Source organism: Oreochromis aureus, linkage group 13 (genome assembly GCF_013358895.1).
Source record: "Oreochromis aureus strain Israel breed Guangdong linkage group 13, ZZ_aureus, whole genome shotgun sequence".
NCBI lineage: Eukaryota > Metazoa > Chordata > Actinopteri > Cichliformes > Cichlidae > Oreochromis > Oreochromis aureus.
In genome coordinates, this window is record NC_052954.1 from 20,972,180 (window position 1) to 20,986,511 (window position 14,332).

Below are 14,332 nucleotides of genomic sequence, written 5' to 3' on the forward strand. Positions count from 1 at the left end.
TATTCGCCCTCATAGTTAAAGCAACTTTAAACTAGGAGTGATGTTTAAATGCATCACTCATATTACCACTGTTATTATTGTTATTATTGGTGTAAGAGTTGTTTACTTGTGCCTCATATCCCTGCATGATGCATAATGGATATGTCAGCCCCATGGCAAAACATTAACGACTACCACACCAACTTTCAATAATAAATGACGCAACTGCCTGAGCGGCGAACACTTCATTTGCCAGGAAAATGACGTACAGCGCTGAGTGGATGCAGCTATGTGTTTGACATAAGACACCGACATCCCGTCAGCGTGGATTAAAATGTCACCAACCGTTACAGGCTTCTACAGACCTTGGTACAAAGTCGTCCGCCTTGGGCTAATGGTTTCAACATTTGGTTTTATGCAAAATAGATCAAGGACAGGGACAGTCGGGGTGAAAACTGCAGGCAAAGGACTCGCTGGGACACGAGAGAGGGGAACAGAAAGGAGACGATCATAGAGCAGAACGGAAGTCAGTGGCAGCCAGAGAGAGGCAGTAATGTTCACTAAAGATAAATATGTTGAGCCTACCCTTAGGATTCAAAAATGCAAAATAATTTCACTCATTAATTAAATAATATGCAATATTAGTGTGACCACCCCTGAACTGAAGCCCTACTACCAATTACATCGCAGCTTTTGCCTCTATCGCTGTCAAAGAGGAACCCACAAAGCCCCTCAACAATTACTTCCCTTACAGATTTGTATCTTTCATTTTTTTTTCAGTTGTGCTCGAGAGGAACCTATTCATCAAGTCAGTGTGGCACTTGCTCATTTGTGACCTCACACCTTTGGCACGCAGCATTCGTCAGGGACAGAGTGAAATCTACTGACTGTGACCATAGGCTTTTGTAGACCTGTGTTCAGCAAGGCCACAGTGGTTTAGCACACATATATAGTTTCTTTTATTAAAGGTAAAAGCGAAAAAGTATTTCCTAATGTCATTACAGCAACCCAGCCCTTTCCCAGCACCACTGTTATCTCTGGTTACCAGTGTACAGTCCACTGCTGGGTTTTGCATATGATTTGTATGACTCTTTACATATCAGAGATACAGATAAGGGCAACAAGTGGTGTGTTTTTTTCTCATGACGGGGGTGTGAACTAGGATAGAGGAAGTACTCCAATCATTTATGTAAGCTCGGCATCAGTGAAAAAATAGTCTGTTTTATGCTAAAGTCACCATATAAAACTTCCCACAGTGCACAGCTATTATCAGAATCATATACAAAGACAATTAGTTTAGTTTAGGTTGAATGAAGTAAGCAGGATTTTATTTGTGGGAAACAGAAGGAAAGTTAAAGCACTGTAAAAGCTGAGGTATTTCTTCCTGATATGACAAATCCCACCTGCCTGAGTTTTGAGACAAACGAGCAGAATTATAGATTTGTGGCATAATTTAATTCCTTTCCATAATTCCTTCTTTGAAATACCGCCTTCTTATTTTAGTCCTCCTTTCCCACAAATCTATTTTTAACAATGTTTGGCCGAATGGGGATCCGGGAAATGTTTCTCCAACACAATTATAAAAGTCGGTGGCCCACAATAGAGCAAACAATCAATTTTCTAGATTCATTCTTCGTAGTTAAATATTATCCTTTAAATGCCACAGTCTCCACACAAGCCCATAAGACTCAAGCTCACTGCCTCTTGGTTACTGCCTCGCTTCGCTTGTCACTGCTCAGCCGAGTTTTAAAGTGAGGTTACAAGGACTCGAGCAGTTAAATACTAATATATTCATTCTATAGTTCAGCATTTGAATGTCCAGATTTACCTCTGCATTGGGATGAATTATATTGGGCAGGCACTAAGTGAGGCCGTTTTCCCTGAGGTCAGATCTATTGTAAAGGATGATGGCTCCCTGAACGTTTCACCGCTGAATCGCTTGCCCTTTCACAAATCCCATCAGCGCCACAGTTGATGCTGTGTTGCTGTTGCTGTCATCGCGGGTTTCGCACGCTTAGTTTTATGAAAGAAAGAAAGAAAGAACCACATGCTGGTCAGTACTACTAAAAAGAACCTAATTAAACGGACTCAGCAAGCACACCAGAGCACACAAAATGACATCGATGTGACATGAGTGAATCATGCAACACCACAAAGTGTTTTGAGCTTTAGTTTGAAACCCATCAATAACTCCCTTTCATTTATCCTCTGTGGATGCTATAATGAGGTTTATAAAGATGTACACTTCTTCATAGATTAGGCAAAGTTTTATAATAAGTCTTTTTAGAATCATTCTACCTGTGGTTTCACAGTCAGATCAATTTGCATCGTTTACCTTCCATGACGTACACCAGTGAGCCTACATCGCCCTCCTTAATGATGCAGCTGTCCTTCCCGTACTCGACAGGATACATGCAGTCCACGATCTCTTGGATCTGCGACAGCTCCAGGTTCTTCATGAAGTCATTGTCCAAGATGGCCTCCTTGATCAGTTCCTTGGACCTGGAGGCAAAGCGAAGCAATGTGAGACAGTCACTGTACAAGCACTGACTTGTGCATTCTTCATTGCAGAATGACAAAATGAGACACAATAAGAGGTTTCGCAGGCGCACATCTCAAATAAAAACTGTTCAGCATGTCTCTTATTTCCAAGGCTATTTCATTCTAGCTTTAACGGCTCGGCGCCTTTTCAAAAGCATATCCTCAATTCAAAGATGTCAAGGTGAAACCATCTCACCCGCCTCCCTCCCCTCAAAATTCTGAGGAAAGTCAATAAATAGCAAAATCAATGCCTAATGGATGCAGATTGTTTCCGTTCAGGGGTTTACTTCTGAAAGCCAACTCGGCTTTCAGTTTGCAGAGTCATTAGGGCATTCTGCAGGTAAACAGATTCTGCATTAACTATGCAACTGTAGGGAGAAAATGTAATAAAGTGCAAAGCTAACGCGTGGTTGTCAAGGTGCAAGAGTGCTTGTCAGGTGGGCTGAAAGGAAACACAGGGCAAACGGAGAGGCAGGCGACATTATGAAAGGAGACCTGATAAATTATCTTCTAAATCTAGCAGCATGCAGTGGATGCAGCGTCAGAGGAGAGGAGAGATATTTGTTCAACAGGTGATAGCAAATCTGAAACCTGAAAGCAAGCATCAGTGTGACTGTCTGAGAAAGGAAGACACGTTGAAAGAAGTCTGACGCGGGCCAGATCGCGAACAATGAGTCAAGATCGCCACAGTTCCATTTGCTCGGCTGCATGCTGTGTATGTGCTTCTGTGGCAGCTAAATGAATGAGGTTATGTACCAGGGTTAAACCATTAAAGAGACCTCTCACACTGAGAAGGGAGGCCAACATCCTAATTCATAAAAAAAATCCCCAAAAGAGCCCACTATGCCCCGCAAGTAGGATTCAAAGGCACTGGGGAACTGCCTCTTGCCTTTTTGTGCTCAGTGCCCTTTTCAGAAACGGATTTCTTAGTGCATTGTTGATCACCTGGAGAGCTCATTGCTAAAAGGGCAAATAACCTAGAAGGCATTTATGAAGCAGTGCTCCCACAACATGCAGGCTTCTCTTCCCCACTGCCAGCCTGCAGCAAAGTCCTCGCCAAGGAACAAAAGTGCATAAACAAAACTTCAAATTACAACATCAACAGTGCCCTTTTTTTTTTTTACTTCTTTCAGATTTATGTTTTCAACCTGTCTGTTATTTTCAAACAGCAAACTCTACAAACCTCCTGTGCAGATTCATGTGTATATGAGGCAATGTTTCACTGCACAATGAGTGTTTTACTTCTCTTTATCCTGAACTTTTAAGGTCACTCAAACGCTTCTTCAATAAATCCTCAAACACATTATTGAGTCTGGGATGAGACAGTGGTGCTGTTTCAAATTTCTTTTCTTTTTTTAAATGCCAAAACACTTAAAAGAGCGATGCCAGTCTCTTCTCAGAAGCAGCTACCATTTGAGCTTTCACCAACATCTGCACATTTTATTGCACTGTTTTTACACCAGCTGAATTATTAGCGGGGCTCTAATAAATTGTGCTTTTCATTCATGGCCATGAATACCAAATTAGGGTCTGAAGCCTGTGGATCCCGACCAGCGGTGCTTTTCACACTCGCATATAAACGTGAGAAACTAAATTACCAAAGAACAACATTAGCTGCGTGTCGTATTCCACTGGAAAACCCGAATAACGTTTTGGGTTTTTTTTTGAAAGCACACAAAAGAACCTTAATTCTCACATGTGGCTTCTGGATTTCTATAATCTTAAGGACAAAGATCAGGTATGTGCATTCCTATAGATGTTCCATGATCCCTATACGTGTCATCTCTTCTCAAATTTTAGATCATTTACAGAATAACAAGAGCAACCAACCAACGCGAGAGGCTTCAGGCTAACAAGCATCCAAATCCACTGGATTTTTTAATAGACTTGAATCGTAAATGGAGCTGCTCTAACTGAGCAACCTGGATTATCCAGAAGTTGTTTCTGTCCTTGAGAGTCTAAACATGCTGCTGTGGGAATTTTAAACAGGGATTGAGGTGTTGCACTTATTTTTAATTCCCACTCCACAATCTATGTTCACATTTGACTCCTTGCTCCTTCAGTTGTAATTTTTTGGGGGGGAGTTGTCTGCAGGAAGAGAAGATCTCATTAGTTTGAAAGGATAAACCATAGTAATTGTGTGAAGTGCAGTTTTTTTGGACTGATACTTCATAATAGATTTCATTTTATGAAAAGACAGAACACTTTACGCATAATTAACTCGAGGCATTTTCACAGACTAACTTAAACAATTTTAGGAGAATCGAGCCAGGATATTGTCCAGCTCACGTGTAGCATGCAACAGAAGATGATCTGCTTCTCACAGCTGGCAGCACTCCTTTGTATTAGGCGAGGATGCTGCATGAGTAGGGTGCGCAGGTGGCAGGACATATGACAAATGACAGTGGTTTCACCGGACTATGACCTGAGTTATTCTCACCTGGGAGCAATTAGACGCTACATGGCCTTTGTGAGCTGGTACAGACCACTTAAGGTCTGAATCTGACATTTTCACTCACACATGCAACTGCACTTACCAGTCAAAAGTTTGGACACACTTTCTCATTTACTACTTTCTACATTGTAGATAGATGCTGAAGACATAAATATATGAGGCAAGATACAGTGTATGGAATTATGTAGCATAGGAAAAAATGATAAATAATTGTAAATATGTCTTATATTTTAGATTCCTCAAAGTAGCCACTCTTTGCTTTGTTGACAGCGCTGCAAACCCTTGGCCTTCTCTCAATGAGCTTCATGATGTAGTCACCTGAAATGTTTTTTTCTTCAAAGGTGTGCCTTGTCAGGGTTCATTATTGGTATTTCCTTCCTTCTTAATGGGGTTGGGACCATCAGTTGTGTTGTGCAGAAGTCAGGTTAGTACACAGCTAACAACTGTTAGAATTCATATTATGGCAAGAACCAATCAGCTAAGTAAAGACAAACAACAGTTCATCATTATTTTAAGAACTGAAGGTCAGTCAATCTGAAAACTTTCAATGTGTCCCCAAGTCGCAAGAACCATCATGCACCACGATGAAACTCATGTGAGGACCGCCCCAGGAAAGGAAGCCCAAGAGTCACCTCTGCTGCTGAGGATAAATTCATCGAGTCAACAGCCTCAGAAATACCAAGTTAACAGCACCTCAGATTCGAGCTCAGATATATAGCACACAGAGTTCCAGTAGCAGACACATCTGTACATCAACTGTTCAGAGGAGACTGCGTGAATCTTTATGGTCAAATAGCAGCTAAGAAACCACGACTAAGAAAAAGCAACAGCAGAAGAGATTTGTTTGGGCCAAGAAACACAAGGAATGGACATTAGACCAGTGGAAATCTGTGCTTTGGTTTGATGAGTCCACACTGAACCAGCATGGCTACCACAGCATCCTGCAGCGAGATGCCATCCCATTCGGTTTGCTTTTAGTTGGACCATCATTTATTTTTCAACAGTACAGTGACCCCAAACACACCTCCAGGCTGTGTAAGGGCTATTTGATGATGAAGGAAAGTGATGGAGTGCTGCGCCAGATGACCTGGCCTCCACAGTAACCTGACCTAAACCCAATCGAGATGGTTAGGGATGAGATGGACCTCAGAGTAAAGGCAAAAGGGCCAACAGGTTCTCAGCATCTCAAGGAACTCCTTCAAGACTGTTGGAAAACCATTTCAGGTGACTACCTCATGAAGCTCATCGAGAGAATGCCAAGAACGTGCAAAGTAGTAGTCAAAGTAAAGGGTGGCTATTTTGAAGAATCTAACATATAAAACATGTTTTGAGCTATTTCACTCTTTTTTGTTTGCTACATAATTGCATATGTGTTTGTTCATAGTTTTGATGCCTTCAGTGAGAATCTACACCATAAATCATCATTAAAATAAAGAAGCATTATATGAGAAGGTGTGTCCAAACGTTTAACTGGTAGTGTCTGTCAATTACATCTACCATCTACAAAAGTCCAGGCCTGCAGTACATGTGTGAAAAAGGCTCAACAGGAACAAGCTGGAAATCTTTTTTTTTCCAAGGCTGACCTCCAGCCCACTGGAAATGTGCCTCATTGACCCTATTTCTGTTAGATTTACACCCAAGAGATTTAGAGCAGACATGACTGTGGCCATCCTTGAGCAACATCTTCCAAATCCAACCCTTATGAAAACATCTGCCTCCGTCTCCTTTGTGAGAGCGATATATTTTCTTTCATCCACTACAGAAGTTTAGACTGAGCAAGTTCAGTCTTCCTTAAAAGGAGAAACTATGCTCTTTAAGGAGGAAAAAAAGAAAAGGCATGGCAGAAAAGTGGGAGAGGCCAGGAGAAATAAAAGTCAGAAAGAGGGAAAAGAATGGATAGCATAAGTGTAAAGAGTGCTCTATGGGCCTTGTAAAGAAGATAAAGAGAGGGGAGAATGAAAGAAAAACACAAACACTTAGCCAGATCTAACAGGTATTATCAGTAAATTTCAGTAACAAAGGAAAATAAAGAGTTAGTGAACTTGTTTTAGCCCACAGTATAAATTAACATGCACAAAAAAACAACAACAAAAAACTCAATCTAAATGAGCTGCTTTTCTACAGAAAAATATAAACTTCTCCAAATTACTCAGACAAAGATGTCCAACCAGTTTGGACATCTTTGCCTGAGTAAGATAAGAACAGTGCTCAACTAATAAGAGAACAGGCGCACAAACACGTTCCAGTCATTTGCATTCAACACTGGCTGTTTTTCAATTAATTTTTTTTCATCTATATGCTTATTAGAAGAGCAATATTAGAGAAAATGCCATTCTCTAACAAATGAGGAGTGTGAAAAGGTGTGGCAGACGCTTAACGGAAAATTGAAGCTGTCGCTGAGAGAGGCTTGATGGAAGTTCAAACAGCCTCATGGTAATGAGTTAATTTTTAGCTTTCCTTTGAGGATCATCATCAGAAATTATTTAAGAAACCGCTGCCACTCATCTTTTCTTTCTTTTTAAATCTTAAAATAGTCTTTTCCCATCATAATTGATATTTTCTTAACTGGAGATTCTCTCTAATCTGTTCCAATATTAAATCATGGGGTAATCAACCACTTTTTGAAGTAAAGTGATAAAAGTCTTGACAAGTGGTTCAAGAAAATCACTTAATGGAAGTAGAAATATATAATAAAAGTCTCTGAATGATGCCGCTTATCAAAAGAATTGATCACTCTGGTGTTTTCCTCAACTAACCTTCCAAACCAGTGTTCAGGATCTCAGACAAACAAAAAAACACGCATAAGAAAAGAGCGTTTTGTGTGTTTTCACAAACCCAGGGAGCTGACAGGTATAACAAAGACTAATGGCTTTTTGCTGCTCAGATAAATAAATCCCTTCATTTTTTGAATCTTCTTTGATGAAATCTTTGTTGTTGAGTTTGTTTGCGTGTCAGTGGAATAATGACATTCGTATCTGATGTGACTGATCTCGCTGCAAAATCTGAAGGCTGTAATCTTTTTTCCTCTTAGGCTTAAAACATCATTATGAGAATAGAAAATGATAACTTAACGCTAGGACTCATAATATTCCAATCACTTCCATAGGAATGATCACTTTTATTTATTTTTAGGAACTCGAGTCTCCTGCTAAGCATTTTAGGGCAATATTTTCTTTTCATTAAATTCAATATGTGCAGTTTTTAATGTGTTTAAAGAAATGTTAGGTAAATATTCTCCCTGTCAACCAGGGGAGTGTTGATTCATAATAGCTCAACCTTTAAACCAACAGAGAGATGGATTACTTCACAACAGAAGGCAAATTTAGTGCCAGCCTACGTTTAAGATCCAGACCTCCTGTTTCAGACCAAGTCGAGCAGGAGAGCCGTATTTGCGTAAGAGTTTGGAAAGACAGAGGGAGTGAGAAAGACAGAAATCATAAGGTAAACATGCAGAGAGAGCCTGTTAAGACTGCCTGTCACAGGATCACAGCTTGTATAAAACAGGCACTGGTACATTACACAGAGCTCCCACCACCAGTTCTCCAAACCTGGATGGCATTCAAATTCTCCCTCATATTTGACTATGATCAAGTTTATATACAGTCAACTTTTGATCGTTATGCTGCTTATAATCCTGCTGATGAGCGTCACTAGCGACAGCTTCACGGATTCTTGAGGTTTTAATATTTGTCTCATTTTGATAGTTGAAGATATCGTGTCACATTGCAAGAACATCCGCTGTGTGTTTGTGTGTGGGGGGGCGCCCTTGGTGCGCGCGCATGAGTACGTGGAGAGCACTGCCTCATTATCCCAGTGTGCGCTACAGGTGAAGTACCTGCTGCGCCACACGCATCATTACGCACAGGAATCGGAAAGGTAACAAAGAGTGAATCAGTTCAGACGGAAGCACAACAGTGAATGCAAAAATATCAGTCATATTAAATATAAAGACTGTGGGTAGAATTTGAACACCTACTGCTGGCTTTTGGGGTAGAACGGTAGGGTGACATGGCTAAGATCCTGGATGTCGAAGGCAGTGGGTTCGGCCGAAATTGCCTGCCTCTTCGTTCGCTGCTGCTCTTGCAAGTCGTTCTGCTTGTGGACCTGCTGGGTCGCCGGTTTGATGACTGAGCGGTATTTGTCCAGCTCGTTCTGTAGTCTCTGTATAAGCTCGTCTTTCTGGTCGAGCTCCAGCTCCAGCTCGTCGATGAGGGCATCCCTTTGGCGCAGCTCCTCAATCTTCTCCTGGAGCGCGTACTGGAGGTCGCGCAAGGTGCCCATTTTAATCGGCGACAATGAGCGACTTCCCAGGAAGTTTATCGCAAGGTATGCAGCCGAGTCTTTATCCTTTCTGCTCTGCCACGCGGCTCACAAACTTTATTCGTCATGAAAAGCTTGAGAGGAAGGAACCCCTGTCTCTGCTGTGGCTGATTCTGTCCGTCAGAAGCAGATGTTTGGGGATTAAAAAGAACGTGGCACGCGATCGTCAAGGTGAGCACAGAAAGCGTCTCAGCCACAGTCATGCAAAGTTTACTCTCTCTCTCTCTCTCTCGCTCCCTCCCTCGGTGCTGTGACAGCGGAGGACCGTCCTCCCCGAGTGCGTCAGGCTGCGACCCGGTGAGAGCGCATGGCGAGAAGGGCGCCTACAGGAATCTGAAGCACAGTGCAGTCTGCCACTCCAGAGAGAGAGAGAGAGAGATGCGCTCGTCTCCCATGAATAATGGAGTCAGTGAGAAAGCCACTGCTCTAAGAACCATGTCATCATACCTCAGCAACTCACCCTGAGGCTGCGTGTAACAAATAGATGAGCACAGGAGCCTTAATAGAAGTTGAAGGTGATGGAAAACTTAATGAACCTCAGCGTAAAAATAAACACCGAGGTTTTCAATTAAGGATGGACGCGTGTATTCTGCTGGAGTACTTTTTTGTCTACGAGGACAAAAGTGCAAATATTAGACAATGTATGAAGATGTTTTCAATATTTCATTTGAATTTGAATGTTGCTTTTCATGTTGTGTTGGGTGTGAAGAATTAAACTTTCCCCAAACCCTTTTCTGAATTCAATTTTGTTGCAAAATGGAGTCAGTTTGCCAAATTTCATATTTTAAAAAAAGTGTCAAACGGCAGCAGCAGAGACAAAAAAAAATGTCAGAGCTAATGAGGCTCACGACTCCTTCGCGGCAGCTCCACGTTTCTCATCTAATCTGGTGTTGTGTGCACTCCGAGCGCCGCTGGTGCCTGTCCACATTATCCCAATGACTCATCCGAAGCTCAGCGAACAGCATTTGGCCTCGTGCTCTCTGGACAAATTCAGAAGAGGATAAACTGCCAAGGACAATCTGATAGGATGAGGACTTACTGAGGCTGAAATCGCAATTACTGTGCTGAGAGGATGAAGCGTCACCGGCTGACAGTGAGGACAAAAGCGGGGAGATTTCTCGGACTGCAGAGATAGGTGTTTTTGGTGCGGTGGTTTAAGACATATTTTTCCCGACAAAAACCATGTAAACAAACCGAAATGGAGACAGATGGTCTAATAAAAAGATCTCAGCTGCCCTCTTGTGGCGGCTTAAAGGATCAACGCAGACAATCAAGAATGAGGCATGGTACTGCTCTCCAGGCTGAGGATGATTGTGGACATTAAATCAGCATGTAATGAGTGATACTGGATCATGAGAACATTAAAATGTAGGATTTGGGGTATGCGGGTATGTATGCGATTAATCGGAGGAATTGGTATTAGTAATATCACTCAAAGTAATAACATGTAGGTCTGTGATTTTTTTAATGGGTAATGGGGGTTTACACAGATCAAATGAAAATGTATTGAAACTGCATAGCAGCATGGAAAATGTTCTTCAGACTGTGCTTTTGCTAAACAGAGGCTGTGAAGCTCGCCTGCCATGGAGAGCAACTTTGGGTCTCGTGCCTTGTCCAAGCATAGTCTGGATGCTCAATATGAAAAGCCATGGAGTGAACCGTGAACCCTGCTCTTCCTGCTCTACAACCTGAACCACAGCAAGGAACCAAGCAAGCTACAAAGCACAACAGAGGTAATCTGTGAAAGTTGAACATGAGAGGAAGACCTGCTCAACAACCAGCAAACCTAACTTTCTGTTTAAGTCATTCATTGAACCACAACAAAAGAAAACCATCCAAATAAGCCAATGTAGCGCAGTATTCTCTGAGCTAATTAAAAAAATAAAATAAAATCATGGTTTATATTATGTTTGTTAAGGGATGGGGGCAGACCACAGAGCTTAAGCAGCAGCAAAGTTTGCTTCATAACATCTGAAACTGCAGACGTCCGGAGATTTCAGGTTCAGTGTTGGAACCCCGCATCTTCCCATCAACAAAAAGCCCTCCCACTGTCCTTCAAAGCACCTCTGCGCTTTAAATTTCACTTCTCTAGCCATTCAAGTGAGCCCCTTTCCTATGCGGATCAATAGAAATAGGATCCGGAGCTCCATGCTGCAGTAATCTGAGGAGCGGGGCGGGCCGCCGCCTGGTGCCACGTCCTGATTCAGTGGGGTGTGCGTGTGTGGTGGTGGATGAGGGGGGTCACACCGTCTCTGACCCCTCTGCGGCTCACAGTCAGCAGCTCATGTGGGCGCCTTCCTCCAGACCCCGGCAGCACAGAGACGTCATGTCACTGGCGTTTTTCACGTTTTCTAGGTTTACTTCCGGTTTATCCTCAGAGCGCATGGGCACATTCCCGTCTGTCAACTCCTGCAGCCTTACTGTGGCACTTACTGTTACTCAGCAGCTGAAAATAAACTCATAATTTGATCACTTTGAGAACGAGCCATGCTTCCACTGGAAGGCTGACAATTTGATGGAGATACTTTATTTTTAACTTTAATGTAGCTCGTTTGCCACTTTTTCATCCCTCTAAAGTTGGGCTGTCTTCAGTTTGTTTGTCTGGGGGCTTTCCCTGCGGTTGTTTGCCTTTGAAAGCACAGCGAGCATCCGTTGATGACTGCAAATGAGGACTTTCCTGCCTGCAGTTTATTAATGCAAATGAAGATTGGAAATAGTCTAGCCATGTTAATATTATTAACCCCATTGTCTCTTGCACTAAGCGAGTCAACAGGCTGTCTGCTTGTGCGTGTGTGTGATGTCAGTGTAATAAGTAATTTATTCTGATGGGGTTCTGATGATAGAAAATGAGGTGAGAATAAATTAAAAGAAAAAGTTCTTTGGCAAACTTTTTGGTTCTTCGAGTAAACACAGCAAAACCAAACTAAGCTGAGTAGGACTAAATAAAAAGGTAGTTTCTTTTATCTATACAGACATCATACCTCAGATGAAACCCTTAAAATAAGGATTGTGAACCTAAAACGAGCACCTAAAGGTGATGAAGGAAGCATATGGCCAAACAAAGCGTTTTCTAATGGAGTATTAAATATCCTCAGACATGCACTTCGGGTCCTCAGCGTCCAGCCACTAAAAGCCAATAATGCATCGCACTTCCTCCTGTCTGCGTCCCGTGGGGCTGCCATGATGGATCTGATCAATTAGGAGCTCTTTCTAAAGCTTGCCTTGGAGCTGCGTCATCGGCCCGCAAGAATGGAAGTGCTCGTCCATTCATGGCAAAACTCTGAGTCTCCCATTTAGAAAAAAAGAAGATCATAAAGAGACAGAAACACTATGTGGAGACAAAGCACACAGGAGTCTCAGTGAGCCGTGTGTGTTTGAGCCTCTAGTTTTTGTTTTTTGTCACCACATGTATTCTCCTTTAGAAACAGAGTTGTACGTCCTCGTAACGAAATGCTGATGAATAGTTTTCTATGACCAGAAAAAAATCAATTCAGAAGAAAAACACCCAGAAAATGTTTTAAGACGGGACACAAAGCAGACACATGGGCGCAATAACAGAGCTATAAAGTACCACCGCCTGCGTAAACTGTCTTACCAGTCGGACTTGGCATATTTCCGAAACGCCTGCCTTGACAGGTCCTGGTGCGTTTGAGGTTCCGCGGAGATGCCCTGCGCCCTGCGGGTCCTGGGTCCAATAAGTTGAGCGCTTGGCAGAACAGACTGACATTTGTGTAATTTTCTCTTCAGTTCTTGAATCTCGTCTTCCCGATCGGCAAGCCGCCTCTCCAAGTCCCGTATTCTCTCCTCTTTTAGCAGCAGGATCTTGGCAAAGTCGTCCTCCAAATCACTCATGGCGAAAATCTGCGTTAAACTTTGTCGATATTCTCCCCGAGGTGGACAGAACGATTAACCCCCAATACTCGTTCAGCAGGTTTGGGGGAGGAAAAAAAGAGATCACAAAAGATCCCCGTCTAAAGCGCGCAGGGTGATGATGCTCCGACAGTCCCCTTCACTGCGCACTTGTTTATTTCAGAAGAAAAGAGCAAAGCAGCGTTCAAATCCGGTAAACGGACGATTGATGGAGCAGCGCTGCGCTACAGTCCACCAAGCCTCCGGGGAGCTGCTGATGATCCTTCATTGAGAAACCAATTACAGCAGCTCTTCCTCTCAGAGGACGCAGAACTGGGAACTGAAGAGCCGAGACAACTCCTGTATAGTTCAGCCCGCTCACCCTGCAAACACACCACAGAGGAAGCCCAGTGCTGCTGCTGGCTGCTGTCAAATATTTGTTTACCATCTGTCTGCACAACCCCGACCCTCCCTTTGCGCGACAAAAGCGCACACATCACCTCCCTGACCTAACTTATTTCAAAAATCAATTGTCCCACACTTGCTTCATGGGGCAGTGGACTCGGTATTATCCTGTTTACAATGGTCAGGAAACACATCCATCTATCTATCTATCTATCTATCTATCTATCTATCTATCTATCTATCTATCTATCTATCTATCTATCTATCTATCTATCTATCTATCTATCTATCTATCTATCTATCTATCTATCTATCTATCTATCTATCTATCTATCTATCTATCTATCTATCTATCTATCTATCTATCTATCTATCTATCTATCTATCTATCTATCTATCTATCTATCTATCTATCTATCTATCTGCATAAAGGCAGATAATAAAGGCTTTTTAATGTGCGCAGTATGTAAGGGACAATCTGTCAGACCTGTCTGTCTGAGCGCTGTAGGTACAGAAGTACTTTGATGATGCTCCTAAGGTAAGCTAAAGGCTAAATGCTGCACCTAAAATAAAGTTAATTACAACATACATTCCAAAGTGGGTTACTCTAATGATGAGAGTAATCTGTAATTACACACTGTGGCACCACTGCTTATCACTTTTATCCTCGTTGTGCTGTGAAGACTGGGAGTTCAATAATAGATCATCACTTCTCTCACTCTAATATTAATCACTGAAGCTGGACAGCCATTTCTAAGCACCATTTTTCATCTTACTGCCTGA

General features: G+C 42.4%; 1 protein-coding gene across 2 annotated transcripts in view; it reads right to left on the minus strand.

Moving 5' to 3' along the window:
- The window catches only part of LOC116333752 (cGMP-dependent protein kinase 1), a 93,944-nt gene extending 80,434 nt beyond the window's left edge, over positions 1 to 13,510 (minus strand). Inside the window, exons 1-2 of one of the 2 annotated variants that reach the window (XM_031757013.2) lie at positions 12,891 to 13,510; positions 2,315 to 2,481 (exon numbers count right to left, since the gene is read on the minus strand). In XM_031757013.2, the coding sequence (XP_031612873.1) occupies positions 2,315 to 2,481; positions 12,891 to 13,147 (424 nt within the window). In that variant the 5' untranslated portion in view covers positions 13,148 to 13,510. Of the gene's footprint in view, positions 1 to 2,314; positions 2,482 to 8,951; positions 9,531 to 12,890 lie in introns of those variants that run through there. The other variant, XM_031757004.2, reaches the window with a different exon arrangement.
- Between the last annotated feature and the right edge of the window lie 822 nt (positions 13,511 to 14,332).